Source organism: Myxine glutinosa, chromosome 4 (assembly GCF_964187855.1).
Source record: "Myxine glutinosa chromosome 4, kmMyxGlut1.1, whole genome shotgun sequence".
Lineage (NCBI taxonomy): Eukaryota > Metazoa > Chordata > Myxini > Myxiniformes > Myxinidae > Myxine > Myxine glutinosa.
Window position 1 is genome coordinate 11392495 of NC_136264.1, and position 14318 is coordinate 11406812.

General features: G+C 49.5%; 1 protein-coding gene across 1 annotated transcript in view; it reads right to left on the minus strand.

Annotated features, from left to right (window-relative positions):
- Positions 1 to 14318, minus strand: part of LOC137424426 (uncharacterized) — a 108204-nt gene that overhangs the window by 81002 nt on the left and 12884 nt on the right. The window contains exons 3-4 of the mRNA XM_078775453.1: positions 9314 to 9368; positions 7979 to 8119 (exon numbers count right to left, since the gene is read on the minus strand). Coding sequence (XP_078631579.1) covers positions 7979 to 8119; positions 9314 to 9368 — 196 coding nt within the window. The remainder of the gene's footprint in view (positions 1 to 7978; positions 8120 to 9313; positions 9369 to 14318) is intronic.

Here is a 14318-nt window from a genome sequence, read left to right on the forward strand (position 1 = left end):
TCATTATGACACACTTCTGGAGACAAAATAACAGTGAGATTGATCACACAATACAGTATACTGTAGCGGTTGCCGCTGAGCATACACAATCGCCTTACACCTGCCGAAGACGCAACCAGGGAGCGATCACTGTACCGGGCTCGCCCGGACATGCCCAGACGCGCCTTTCCCGGGCATGCCCGGACTCGCCTTTCCCGGGCTCGCCTTTCCCGGGCATGCCCAGACTCACCTTTCCCAGGCTCGCCCAGACCGCCCGGGGACGCCCAGTCTCGCCTTTCCCGGGCATGCCCAGACTCGCCTTTCCCGGGCTCGCCCAGGCCGCCCGGGCACGCCCAGTCTCGCCTTTCCCGGGCAAACGCTCCGGCATGACGTGTTTGATTGCATATATGTATTGCTGCCCGATAAACGGGCTTTTCAGAGTACCCGAGTTTTGGTTTTGCTCAATAAAGAAACTCGGACGAATTCCCGTCTTTTGTCGCGTCAATCCTTTCGACTCGCGTAGGAGCACAGCTCCTTCATTGGTGACCCCCGACATGGACACGGCAGTTGCCCTTAAACTGCCTACCTTCCGGGAGGCTCACGCGGCGGTTTGGTTCGCCCAGGCGGACTCCCAGTTTGCCCTGCGAGGCATTACCGCCGACGACACCCGCTTCCACCATGTGGTAGCGGCACTCGGCTCCGCCACCGCGGCCCGCGCCCTGGGCCTACTCTAGCACCCGCCAGCCGCTGACAAGTATGGCGCAATCAAGACGCTCCTCCTCGACGCATTCGCCCTCTCACCGGCAGAACGCGCACGACGCCTGCTCGACCTGCCCGAGCTTGGCGACACGCGCCCGTCTGAGCGAATGGACTACATGCTCTCGCTGCTCGGTGAGCACTCCCCGGATTTTCTTTTCCGAGAGCTGTTCCTCCGCCAGCTGCCTAGCCAGGTACGCTTCGCCCTGGCAGGCACGCAGATCACGGATCCCCGCGCCCTCGCCAGGGAAGCCGACAAGATCTCCTTGGCAGGCCAGCACATCGGGGCGGCTACCTGGAGCCCGCCGCCGTCCGAGGCGACGCCCGGGCGCGGGCCCGAGCGCCCGGTGCGGTTGGAGGCCGAACTGCCGGTGCAACTGGCGGCCGCCACGCCGCTTCCAACACGACGGCCGGGGCCTCCACCTGACCAGGCGTGGTGTTATTACCACGCCAGGTTTGGACACAAGGCTCGGACATGCCGACCACCGTGCACTTTCGGCAAGTCGGGCAACGGCCGGGCCGGCGTTCATTACCAGCCATGAGCGCCGGCCACTCGGGCAACTTGCTTTTCATCAAGGACAAAGCGTCCGGGTGGCGTTTCCTTTGTGACACTGGCGCCCAACTGAGCGTCATACCCGCCTCCGAGCAGGACAGGCAGACCGCCGTTTGCGGCCCCTCCTTGGTCGCTGCCAACGGATCGGCCATCCGCACCTTCGGCCTGCGCAACGTCACCCTCTGCTTCGGCAACCAGCGCTTTAATTGGACCTTTGTGACGGCGAGCGTGCCCATGGCTTTGCTAGGCGCCGACTTCCTCTGCGCGCACGGGCTGCTGGTCGACGTCAAACGGCGTCGCCTTGTCAACGCCGAGACTTTCAGCTCCCTGGCATGCACGATGAGCAGCTCCACGCCGACCGCCGCCGGGAGGGCGCATACTAGTTCGAACGAGTTCGCTCGCCTGCTCGCAGAGTTCCCGGCCCTCACGCGGCCGATGTTTTCGGCCGTCGCAGTGAGACATGGTATCGAGCACCACATACCAACTACGGGCCCGCCGGTCTACGCCAGAGCCCGCCGCCTCGACCCAGCCAAGCTCGCCGTGGCAAAGGCCGAGTTCAACGCGTTGGAGCACCTCGGCATCGTGCGGCGCTCCGATAGCGCGTGGGCCTCGCCACTGCACATCGTGCCGAAGCCGGGGGGCGGCTGGCGCCCATGTGGCGACTACCGCCGCCTCAACGACGTTACCACCCCCGACAGGTATCCGGTCCCGCACATCCAGGACTTTTCCGTCCGTTTGGCGGGGCAGGTCATTTTCTCGAAAATTGACCTAATACGGGGATACCACCAGGTACCTGTCAGGCCGGCCGACGTCCCAAAAACGGCCGTCATCACGCCGTTCGGCCTGTTCGAATTCCTGAGAATGCCGTTTGGCCTCAAGAACGCGGCCCAGGCGTTCCAGCGCTTGATGGACGGCGTGCTGCGCAACCTGCCATTCCTCTTCGTCTACCTGGACGACATCCTAGTCGCCAGCACGTCACGGGCCAAGCACCTCCTCCACCTCCGAACACTGTTCGGGCGCCTCAGCGAGCACGGCTTAATCGTCAACCCGGCCAAATGCCACTTCGGCACGACGGGCGTTGACTTTTTGGGCCACCACATCACCAGGAACGGGGCCGTGCCGCTGCCAACCAAGGTCGAGGCCATCACCGAGTTCCCGCGTCCCCGCTCCATCAAGGCCCTGCAGGAGTTCCTCAGCATGGTGAATTTCTACCACCGTTTCGTGCCCCGCGCTGCTCAGCTCATGCGGCCCCTTTACGAAGCCCTCCGGGGCAAGCCGGCAAAGCATGACGTCGTCTGGTCCGCAGCCATGGACGCAGCATTCACAGGCGCAAAGCTGGCCCTCGCCGACGCAACGCTGCTTGCTCACCCAGTGCTCGACGCTCCCATCGCCCTCACTACGGACGCCTCCGACTACGCGGTGGGCGTCGTACACGAACAATGGGTGAACGGGGTTTGGCAGCCACTCGCTTTTTTTAGCCGGCAACTCCGGCCGAACGAGCTAAAATATAGCACATTTGACCGCGAGCTCCTCGGTCTATACCTGGCCGTTCGCCATTTCCGCCACCTCCTGGAGGGCCGCCCGTTCACGGCTTTCGTCGACCACAAACCGTTGGTTTACGCGATGGCCAAAGTCATGGAGCCGTGGTCGGCCCGCCAGCAGCGCCACCTCTCCGCCGTGTCGGAGTTTACCACGGACATCCGGCACGTCGCCGGAAAAGACAGCGCCGTGGCCGACTGTCTTTCTCGGGCCAGCGCGAACGCGGTCCACCTCGGCGTGGACTTCGCGCTTATGGCGGCCGACCAGATCACCGACACCACGGTGCAAGCCCTCTGGGCGGTGGACACGGGCCTCTGCCTGGCCGACGTCCCCTTCGCGGACACTGTCCTGCTCTGCGACGTCTCCCAAGGCCAGCCTCGCCCCGTCGTGCCCGTTACCTGGCAGCGCCGCGTTTTCGCCTCCCTCCAAGGCCTTTCCCACCCGGGCCGGAAAGCTTCCCAGAAGCTGGTGTCGGCGTGTTTCGTCTGGCACGGACTTCGATGGGACATCCGCGATTGGGCCAACGCCTGCACGGCCTGCCAGCGGGCCAAGGTCCACCGCCACACCCAGGCCCCGCTGGCACCTTTCACCGTGCCCGAACGGCGTTTCGACCATGTCAACGTGGACCTGGTGGGCCCTCTTTCCCCATCACGAGGTTTCACACACCTGCTCACCATGGTGGACAGGACCACCAGGTGGCCGGAGGCCATTCCGCTCGTTTCCACCACCACCGCCGATGTGGCGCAGGCTTTCATCACCACCTGGGTCGCCCGTTTCGGCGCACCGGCGGACATCTCTTCGGACCGCGGTCCGCAGTTCACCTCCAAGCTGTGGGGCGCGGTCGCCCGCAACCTGGGGGTAAAGCTCCACCGTACCATGGCCTACCACCCCCAAGCCAATGGGTTGTGCGAGCGTTTTCACCGCTCCATGAAGGCCGTGCTCATGGCCGGCCTTTAGGACGGCGGTTGGGCCGACCGGCTGCCGTGGGTCCTTTTGGGCTTCCGCACGGCCCCCAAGGAGAACCTCCGGGCGTCCACCGCCGAGCTCGTCTACGGCCAGCCGCTACGCGTCCCGGGCGAGTTCGTGCCCGACGCTACCAGTCCCTGGTCCGCAGCTCGCCAGCGCTCGGACCTCAAGGAGGCCGCCCGACGGTTTGCCCCCGTGCCAACGTCCCGCCACGGTGGCCCCCAGTCCTACGTCCCCCCAGCGCTTTGCACAGCGGAGAACGTTTTTATGCGTCATGACGCACACCGGGGGCCACTCCGGCCGCCGTACGACGGGGCCTTCCAGGTCCTGCGACGGGACAACAAGTCTTTCGTCATCGACGTCGGCGGCAGGTCGGACCGGATTTCGGTGGACCGCCTCAAGCCGGCGCACGTGGACGTCGACCAACCACTACGGTTGGCCCTTCCTCCGCGGCGAGGCCGCCCCCCGTCCACGGTTCCCCCCGCTCGACCACCCACCACCACACCGGACCCCCCCCCCCCCCCCACGACCCTCCAGGGGTCGCTTCGGCCGGGTCATCAGGACCCCCCTTAAATTGACCCTGCCGGTGCAAGTCGATTCTGGGGGGGCGCGTGTAGCGGTTGCCACTGAGCATACACAATCACCTTACACCTGCCGAAGACGCAACCAGGGAGCGATCACTGTACCGGGCTCGCCCAGGCCGCCCGGTCTCGCCTTTCCCGGGCATGCCCAGACTCGCCTTTCCCGGGCTCGCCCAGACCACCCGGGGACGCCCGGTCTCGCCTTTCCCGGGCACGCCCAGACTCGCTTTTCCCGGGCACGCCCGGTCTCGCCTTTCCTGGGCACGCCCGGTCTCGCCTTTCCCAGGCACGCCCGGTCTCGCCTTTCCCGGGCACGCCCAGACTCGCCTTTCCCGGGCTCGCCCAGACCACCCAGGGACGCCCAGTCTCGCCTTTCCCGGGCATGCCCAGTCTCGCCTTTCCCGGGCAAACGCTCCGGCATGACGTGTTCGATTGCATAATATATATATTGCTGCCCGATAAACGGGCTTTTCAGAGTACCCGAGTTTTGGTTTTGCTCAATAAAGAAACTCGGACAAATTCCCGTCTTTTGTCGCGTCAATCCTTTCGACTCGCGTAGGAGCACAGCTCCTTCAATACCATGTATATCATTAGCATACATTTATTGGAGAAGATGTTCTATAAAGTCAAAACATATTTAATTGCAACGATTTGTCAAGCTGAACAGATTACTGTGCAATTATTTATTTCTAATGTGAGTACAAAATTCTTTTTCAGCACTGATTGAATTTTTTAACATATTTACCCCTTACGATGGTTTTAGTCCGTGGGCTGAGTAGGGTTTACATGCACCCCCCCCCCCCACCCCCACAACTTAACTTCCCGGGTATGTCCATGTACCCCCCACCCTAGGGGTTAGGAAAAACCATGTTAACAGAAAAAAAACTCATTCCCAAGGTACCTCACACGCATATTTTGATGTTACCCCCCCTGTGTCAGTGATTTCCAAAAATTAGGGGTAGGCGAAATTCAAATGGCCATAACTTTTTACCTCGTCATCCTATGGTTGCATATGACCCCTCAAAATGTTTGTCCTGGGACACTCTTTACAATGATATGTGTTATATGCAAATGAGGTCACTAATGAGGTCACCAGAGGTCAAACTATGAGGGAATGAGTTTTTTTTCTGTTAACATGGTTTTTCCTAACCCCTAGGGTGGGGGGTACATGGACATACCCGGGAAGTTAAGTTGTGGGGGGGGGGGGGGTGCATGTAAACCCTACTCAGCCCATGGACTATTTGGGAGTTTGGAGATTGTTACACAAGACATCGCCTCCTGGGTCATGTTGAATGTCTTCCCTCTTATATGCTGCAATGGCAGTCATTTTTGGGGCCACGAGTGCATACTTAACTGTTTGTGTTACTGTATGTGCGTACTTAACTGTATGTTGAAATGTCCATATTACAAGTCTTTGTATGGATAACATCTCAAATCGAGCTGAAAGAACACTTAACTTGGGACCCATGGAAGTAACTGAAAGCAGCCATGACAACTTCTGAAAGCACTGGGTACTTGTCACTGGCAAATACCTTTTCCCACCACATATCTAATCGCATGCCTTCTTGCATGGGTCCAATGCTTTGGTCAGTCTGGTACCTGTGCACTTCCAACAGATAAACATCCTCTTCCTCATCGGTGATTGCATTTTCTATGATTGCTGGCAGAGTCTTGAAGTATTTCAAAGTCAGGGAATGACTTCTTGCTAATGGATCTATTGTTAATATGGTGTCTTCAGAGGCCTGTTTCTTCTGCAATTTTGTGATTGTGGCCTCATCAATATTTAGAGAGAAAGGCACGTTTCAGTCAACTAACCAATTCCTCTGTCAGTGTTTTGCCAAGGTCGTATGAAGCACTCGTTCTGTCCATCTTCAGCGAGTCGTGTCCGAGTCCTTTGCAAAGTGTTGTGCCATAGCTATATTATCTGTGGGGCCATCGTAAATTGCATGGAATATTCTGCGATGAAAGCTAAAACTATTGCTTCAGCATTGACAACTCAGTATTGAAGAGGCAAACCTGGTTTTGGGGCTTTACTGACACGAGGCATACACAGACAACTCGCCTCCAAGGCTCTAACACTGCTTGTTGTAACATAATATGACCTGAGGGCACCTATAATATGCAATTTTGCTTTGAGTACATGCTCTATTGGCCTTAAGAATGACTCTCAAAGCCTTTACTCTGTCTGCTAGCACGCACTATGTTATCTACCACATCAACGTGCGCTCTAAAAAATCTCAACATTTTCATTCGATCATATTCCCTCTCGCTCTAAAAAAAATAAATACCCACATTTATGGATCCAACGGATTTTGATCTCCTTACTCGGTTTTTTTTTTAATCACAACTGCATCCAATGTTTGTCTGTATCCTTTTCCCTCTGCCCCTGCTATTGGCATTTCCCCATTCTCCTGCTCTTCCCTTTGTTATATCCTGATCTGTTCTATGTCCTAGCTCTCCTACACCCCTTCCTACACCCCCTTGTGGAAAAGCAGCTCAGAAAACCTTCTCATGCAGCCCTTACTACCACACAGTTATCGAAGGGTCATAAAATTACTATAGAAACCTCTGGACAGTGTTGCAAGCTGTGCAAAACATTTTTCCATTGGTGGGGTACAAAAGGTACAAAAGTAACTAGGATTAAAATAAAAATAATAATTGGCTTCTTCAGCTTAAATTGACAGACAATAATCACCTCACATTATATTAACCTCTTTACTCAGAAAATGATAACCGTCATTTACAATCACAAAAATTCTAAAATTAATGTTTGACAATGACCAGCTTTGTCAATTTACTGTACTATTACACCCTTTCCCTATGGGAGTGGTAGGAAGGGTTATTCCTCTCTGGGATATATAGATTACAGGAGATCTTTGCTCAGTTCCGTAAGTAAAATGTGCCTCACGGATGTTAGGATTCCTCCAAATTTCTTTCAGTTTAGTGTTAAACAGCATTAGCAACTGTTTAAAAAGGTAATCATACGTGTTTGTGGATTATAATATTTTTACTTCTGGTCAGGGCCGGTGCTCTCATGAAACACCATGGTAAGCCATTTATAAACATTGACACGGCGTTTGTCCAAGGAAGAAATACCCCTTGGCAGAGGGGTGGGGTGGGGAAGGATATTAGTATTACTTTGTTTGTAATAACATTAATATTATGCTTTTGTTATTAGAAGCAGCCTTGGAAAAATGCCATGATAAGGCTATATTAACATGGACATACACCTCAACACTCAACCCCATTGGCGGGAAAACCCCCTTTGGGGAGGGGGTGGACAAATGAATTCGCTACAATCTTCATTGTGTGAGCCTTAGTCATCCTGTCAAGTTTGTTTGAGATTGGACAAGAAACGACCGAATGTATTGCGGTCAAAAATCATCAGACAGACAGACAGACACCAGGTTGCGTATTTTAGTATGATTACTGGTGGTGTGATGATTATTGTAGATATGGATTACCATAACCAGAAGTATTTTAACCACAATATACAGCAAATACAAAAAAAAAATCGACCTGTAGTCAAGCAAAGTGGAAGGTGGAAGGAAATACAGGATATGCCTGGTGGACATGCAAAAGTGGCAGATATATAACTACTTACAAATACAAAATAGATGGTGTACTGGCAGGAGCTGTAGACAATATAAAATGTGGATCCACCAACAAGTTGCATGATGCTGGAGTAAAGGAGTAAGACCGAAGCGATGAAATCTGCAAGGCACAACTGGAAGAGCAATGGAGCCTGCAATCCACAAGTCACATCAACACACAAAGGGTTATCTCACACACACACCATCCCGTTCACCCCATTGTGCTCTCAACATTTCAATTTATTTACACACTTTTACACACAACAGTTGTAGTTCAATTTTTTTATCACTCAAGGGATGATTTAACTGACTGTAACAAACCATGCTGTGTGTCCATTTAATATTGCATAGTCACTTACCGTGCCCTAATTAAAGCTGGAGCCAAATTTAACCTCTGCAAACACATTTAAAGGGTTGAAGGTGGAGTTCTTCACATAGCGTTGCCCAGACCATATCTGTCTAGCTCTTAATACCTGTCTAGCTCTTTCATATTTGTCCAGCTCTTAATTTACATTCATATGTCCCATTGTGCCTTAAACACCATCATTTAACCAACTCGGCAAGCCCAGCTAATTCCTCTCCTCCAACCTCCTCTCCTTCCCCCGGGAAGACAGATGCAGTAATGCTTGAGTAATATGTGCTGAGGTAAGGACTGCAGCTGTGCTGCTAAATGCCGGCCTGTACCATCACCACCTACCTGCCGGCCCATACCAGCATATATCTGTGACTTGCCAGCCAGTAACGCCTGTTGCGATGTTTGCTACTTCAAAACCGGAATAGATAAATGTCCCACCCCGTTCATTTTTTCTATTGCTTCGAGAAGTATTACTATATCTCCTTTTGTGTGCTCTTCGTGTCCTTGTTAATGGTCCCTGCTGTTGTGGAATAATACGCTGCATCAAAGCTCAAGGTTCCGCTTCTTCTTCCTCAATCGCGGAAACACGGCCAATCACAAAACAGTGTGATTAAAGGAGCAATTTTCAAATTTGTTGGCTATATACGGCAGCAGAAAGTCTTTAGAATAAAGTGTTCCAGATGGAGAAACTCGGCTCCTTTTATATATAGATTATCAACGCATCTTTGAAATAACAATTGAAACACAAGTTCAGTTTTCAATAGCATCGAGTATATGTGAAAAACCAGCACAGAAAAGTACACTCAGCAATATTGCATCATATATTAAATATTTTTATTTGTTGTCAAAAAAAAAGTGTAAAAGTGCAAATGCAATTTACATCTATTGGAAAAAAGTATTAGTTTCACAAAATAAAATTAAAAACTCATGACTTAGGTCACGGCCCAGTAAAAACACTAATTGCAAGGCAGTAACATCATCTATTGCTTACCTGGCAAGAGGCATGACGACACAAATACAGCAGGATAGATAATGTTCCCAGGATGCTGTTTAAAAAAAAAAAAGATATTGTTGTGGGATGTCAATAGTGGGTAACAGGTGTAAAATAGATGAGTTATACCATTAGTGCATGTTTAGCATAAGGGTGTGGTGTCTGCATAAAACAATAAGTACATGTATAAGTTTGTTTAGGATATGATAATTGTGAACCCTCCTCACTGTAATGCATCTATATGCTTCCCCACCGTTCCCCTCTCATCAAGTCTTTAAATTATTCCCCACGTAATTTGTCTATGTGTTTCTTCAAAACAAACTGCATTATAACTGCAAACCCAACGAATCCCAAACCTCCCTCCCCCGAGGACAGCAATAGTAACGCCGCGCAATCGTGCACTTATGTAAGAACTGCAGCTCGTGCTAGAAACCACCTGAAACCGCTCGCAACCGTGGGGAGAGCATCAAGAGGCAAAGCGAAGAACCAATTAGCATACGGTCAGAAAAGCCAAGGGACGGGAACAGTTTGTGGCAGCTTGGAATGAAGAGTTGGCTGGAGGATTTGGTTCATGTAGTTGGTTCAAGGAGTTCGGGACGAGCACTTGAGGGGAGAGGAGCTTGAGTGGGTTCATAGAAGCAGCAATGAGCAGGGAGTTGTGTGGGCAAGAGACGTCTCATGGAGTCCAGTGGGTGGCCACAACAGGGAAAAACACATGACTCAGCAGTGCCGGACTACGGGCCCATTGGGCTACGGGACCCCCCAAGAGACTACGGGTCTGGGAAGCGACGCCGCCACACACTCCTCTTCCCATCTCGAGCTGCGCCATCATAGCACAAGACCCACATCAAACCACTCCACGGAGGCATCGCATGATGATCAGATTTGTTTACCTTTCTGGTCTTATGATCTATCCCTGTTCAAACATTTGTGGTGCGAAAGAGATAATATAACGTGTAAGCCGTCACAGTGCATGGGCTCATGGGATTTATTGGATAGAGCACTGTGATACATGTGCCTTCTCCAATCTGTTCTCTGGCAGTTTCGTCTGATGGTTAAATAATCCTGTTAAAGACCAATTGATTGAGGTTAACGCTGCTGGAGACACTCACATCACTTGACTCGGTTGTTCGGCTGAAGATTAAGATCTGTCATGTGAATTATTATCAGCACGATCCTCACCCACTTTGGGGACTCCAAACTGTATGGTAAAGCGGTCATCAGGGAGTCCTTGAGGCAGGTGGCAGTTGTGGCCATTTTGACATGACTCACTTGATTCAAACTGGAAAACAGGAAAGGTCTGGTGGCTGCAACAGGATAATAATTTATGCAATATTTAATGTACCATCTTCTGCGAAAATAAAAATGACATTTTCTTGGAAAAAGACTGATTGGATGGATCATTGTTGTACAATTGTCCCTCAAAACACCTGAGAATGCAACAGAGAGCTCCTAAATAGGTCCTGACCCCAACCTCTTGAGGCACGGCTTGCGTCTACACGCTCGCTACAGGGCCTTCAGCATGACACAAATAGGTCAAGATTATTTTTTCCTTCACAGGTTGACAAAGCCTGCAAGGACATAGGGGTCGTACACAAAATATGTGATGCTTTATGACCCCTACTCTCCTCCCCAATGCTTCACATGATCCTCCCCTAAAAAACACTCCTTCAAAATAGTCTTTCGTCTCACAATGACACTTAACGTCCCGAAATGATTTATTCCATGAAAAATCATATCCGATAAGTTACAAGACAATTATGAAATGTTTACAATGCACATTTATACCGGAAAGGAATTTTCGACTTCACATATGATGAACAAAATAGAGATATGGTTCAGTTCATACTCAGATATTCTCTGAGAATGCTCTTCAGTCTTTCAACGTGTAAATGGGAATTCCATATTGGACAGAGTCAGGCACAATTTTGCCTTGAGTTTAAAAATACACTACCAGTCAAAAGTTTTAGAACACCTCAATTTTTCCAATTTTTATTGAAATTTATGCAGTTTAATGTCTCAATGTTCTCTGAAATTAAGCATGGAACAAATAAACAATTAGAGATTTAAAAAAAGAAATCATAGAATCATTTTGTTTAACAAAATGTAATCTAAATTTTTGACTCGGCAAAGTAGCCACCTTTTGCAGATATAACCGCCGAACACACTCGTGGCATTCTTTCTACAATGGAAATCAAATACTGTTCGGGAAGTTCTTCCCAACACTGTTGCAGAAGTTCCCACAAATGTGTTGCACTTGCAGGTTGCTTTGCTTTCACCCTTCTGTCCAGTTCATCCCAAACCAGCTCGATGGGGTTTAAGTCTGGACACTGTGCTGGCCATTCCATGATTTGAAGCCCACAGCCTTGTTCTTTTCCTCGAAGGTATTTTTGACATAGCCTGGAGGTGTGTTTAGGGTCATTATCTTGCTGTAGGATGAACTCCTGACCAACTAGGCATATACCAGAGGGTATTGCATGGCGCTGCAAAATGCTGTGGTAGCCCTTTTGGTTCAGGGTGCAAGTCGCCGACTCTGGATCCAGCAAAAGAGCCCCAGACCATTACGCTTCCTCCTCCATGTTTGACAGTTGGCGTCACACACTGAGGAACCATCCTTTCGCCTACTTGATGGCGAACAAAAACCCTGCGTGATGAACCAAATATTTCAAATTTTGATTAATCGGTCCATAATACCTTCTTCCAGTCTTCAGTAGTCCACTGGTGGTGCTTCATGGCCCAGGCAAGCCTCTTTTTCTTATTTTGCCATCTTAGCAATGGCTTTCTTACTGCCACTCGACCTGTCAAACCTGCAGCTCGAAGTCTTCTCTTCACAGTTGAAACTGAGACTTGCTTACTTCGACCAGTGTTAAGCTGTGCATGAAGCTGTTGACTCTCAGAAACTTGTCTTCTGATTCTGTTGCGGCTTTGGGTCTGCCAGACCTCTTCCTGTCAGAGTTTCCTTCAGTTTCCAATATCCTACTTCCTGCAGTGCAATATTGTTCAAATAATGCTTCAGAGGGTATAATAACAGTCTGTTCCAATACTGCTTTATACAGACAGGGGGTTTGTAATCAAGTAATCAGCAGAGGTTGGGACACCTGTAGGAATTGTTTGCATCAACTTTCAAGGCTTAATTTACTTAGTTTGCTGCAGAAGAGCTGTAAGTTGTTAACCCATTACTTGTTCCCTGAAGAAGGCCTTTTTTACAATATAACTGTGCAATTTACATTATTTTCCCGTATTTACAAACCGAAACCTTTTTTTAACCTCGAGCAGTTTACTGCTTACCTTTGTACCATTTCAGGTTATTCACTGGACATTAAACTGTGTAAATTTCAATAAAAACTGGAAAAATTGAGGTTTTCTAAAACTTTTGACCGATAGTGTAGGTCAAGATGGTCAAGGTTCATGTGGTGGTTATTTCCTGGCAGAGGTGTGACAGTTACCTGAGAGTTTACTGTTGGAGCAATAAGGACTGGACTAATCGGAATCCGAACGTCTCAGTTGTCTCTATTATTCCCTCTTCTTCCACATAAAAAAACGACTTGATGTTATCACATGACTGTGGCATATTCTCCCCCATCCCAACCACCCCCACCAATCAAAGGGCCACCCTACAACACAACAAAGTCCGTACATAACGAAGCAGATGATTACCCCAATGGGGCCATGCCAACTGGAAAAGTAAAAAATAAACAAAGCAAATAATCTGCGTGTCTTGTCCTCGTTTATGGTCGTAGTCACAATGAAAAGGATTTCAGATGTGGTGCAGTGCTGTGCGGGGTCGGGCAGCATTTCGCATATTGTATGTTCAAGACGCAATCTCTTTCTCCCCATGAAACACAAATTAATTAATGTACCCATTTCGACGTACAGTTGTCATAGAATGCACATCAAATCAAGGTTGGACACAAGGAAGGTGAGATCTAGAAGAGGTGATCAGACAAAACATGCATCAAATCAAGGTTGTACACAAGGAAGGTGAGAAATAGAAGAGGTGATCAGACAAAACATGCATCAAATCAAGGTTGTACACAAGGAAGGTGAGATATAGAAGAGGTGATCAGACAAAACATGCATCAAATCAAGGTTGTACACAAGGAAGGTGAGATATAGAAGAGGTGATCAGACAAGACATGCATCAAATCAAGGTTGTGCATAAGGTGAGATATATAAGAGGTGATCAGACAAAACATGCATCAAATCAAGGTTGTACATAAGGTGAGATATAGAAGAGGTCATCAGACAAAACATGCATCAAATCAAGGTTGTACATAAGGTGAGATATAGAAGAGGTGATCAGACAAAACACGCATGAAATCAAGGTTGTACATAAGGTGAGATATAGAAGAGCTGATCAGACAAAACATGCATCAAATCAAGGTTGTACATAAGGTGAGATATAGAAGAGGTGATCAGACAAAACACGCATCAAATCAAGGTTGTACACAAGGAAGGTGAGATATAGAAGAGGTGATCAGACAAAACATGCATCAAATCAAGGTTGTACATAAGGTGAGATATAGAAGAGGTGATCAGACAAAACACGCATCAAATCAAGGTTGTACACAAGGAAGGTGAGATATAGAAGAGGTGATCAGAGAAAACATGCATCAAATCAAGGTTGTACACAAGGTGAGATATAGAAGAGGTGATCAGACAAAACATGCATCAAATCAAGCGAGGAAGGTGAGAAAGAAGAGGTGATCACACAAAACACGCATCAAACCAAGGATGTGCACAAGTTAAGATCGAGAAGAGGTGATCAGACAAGACATGCATCAAATCAAGGTTGTACATAAGGTGAGATATATAAGAGGTGATCAGACAAAACATGCATCAAATCAAGGTTGTACATAAGGTGAGATATAGAAGAGGTGATCAGACAAAACTCTCTCTCTCTTATCTGTCTCCCTCTTCCAAATCCTGGTGGCGTCTGGTCAAATCCGTTTCTGGTGTTTGTTCCCCCTCCATCCCCTCCCTTACCTCAAACGGCTACACAGCT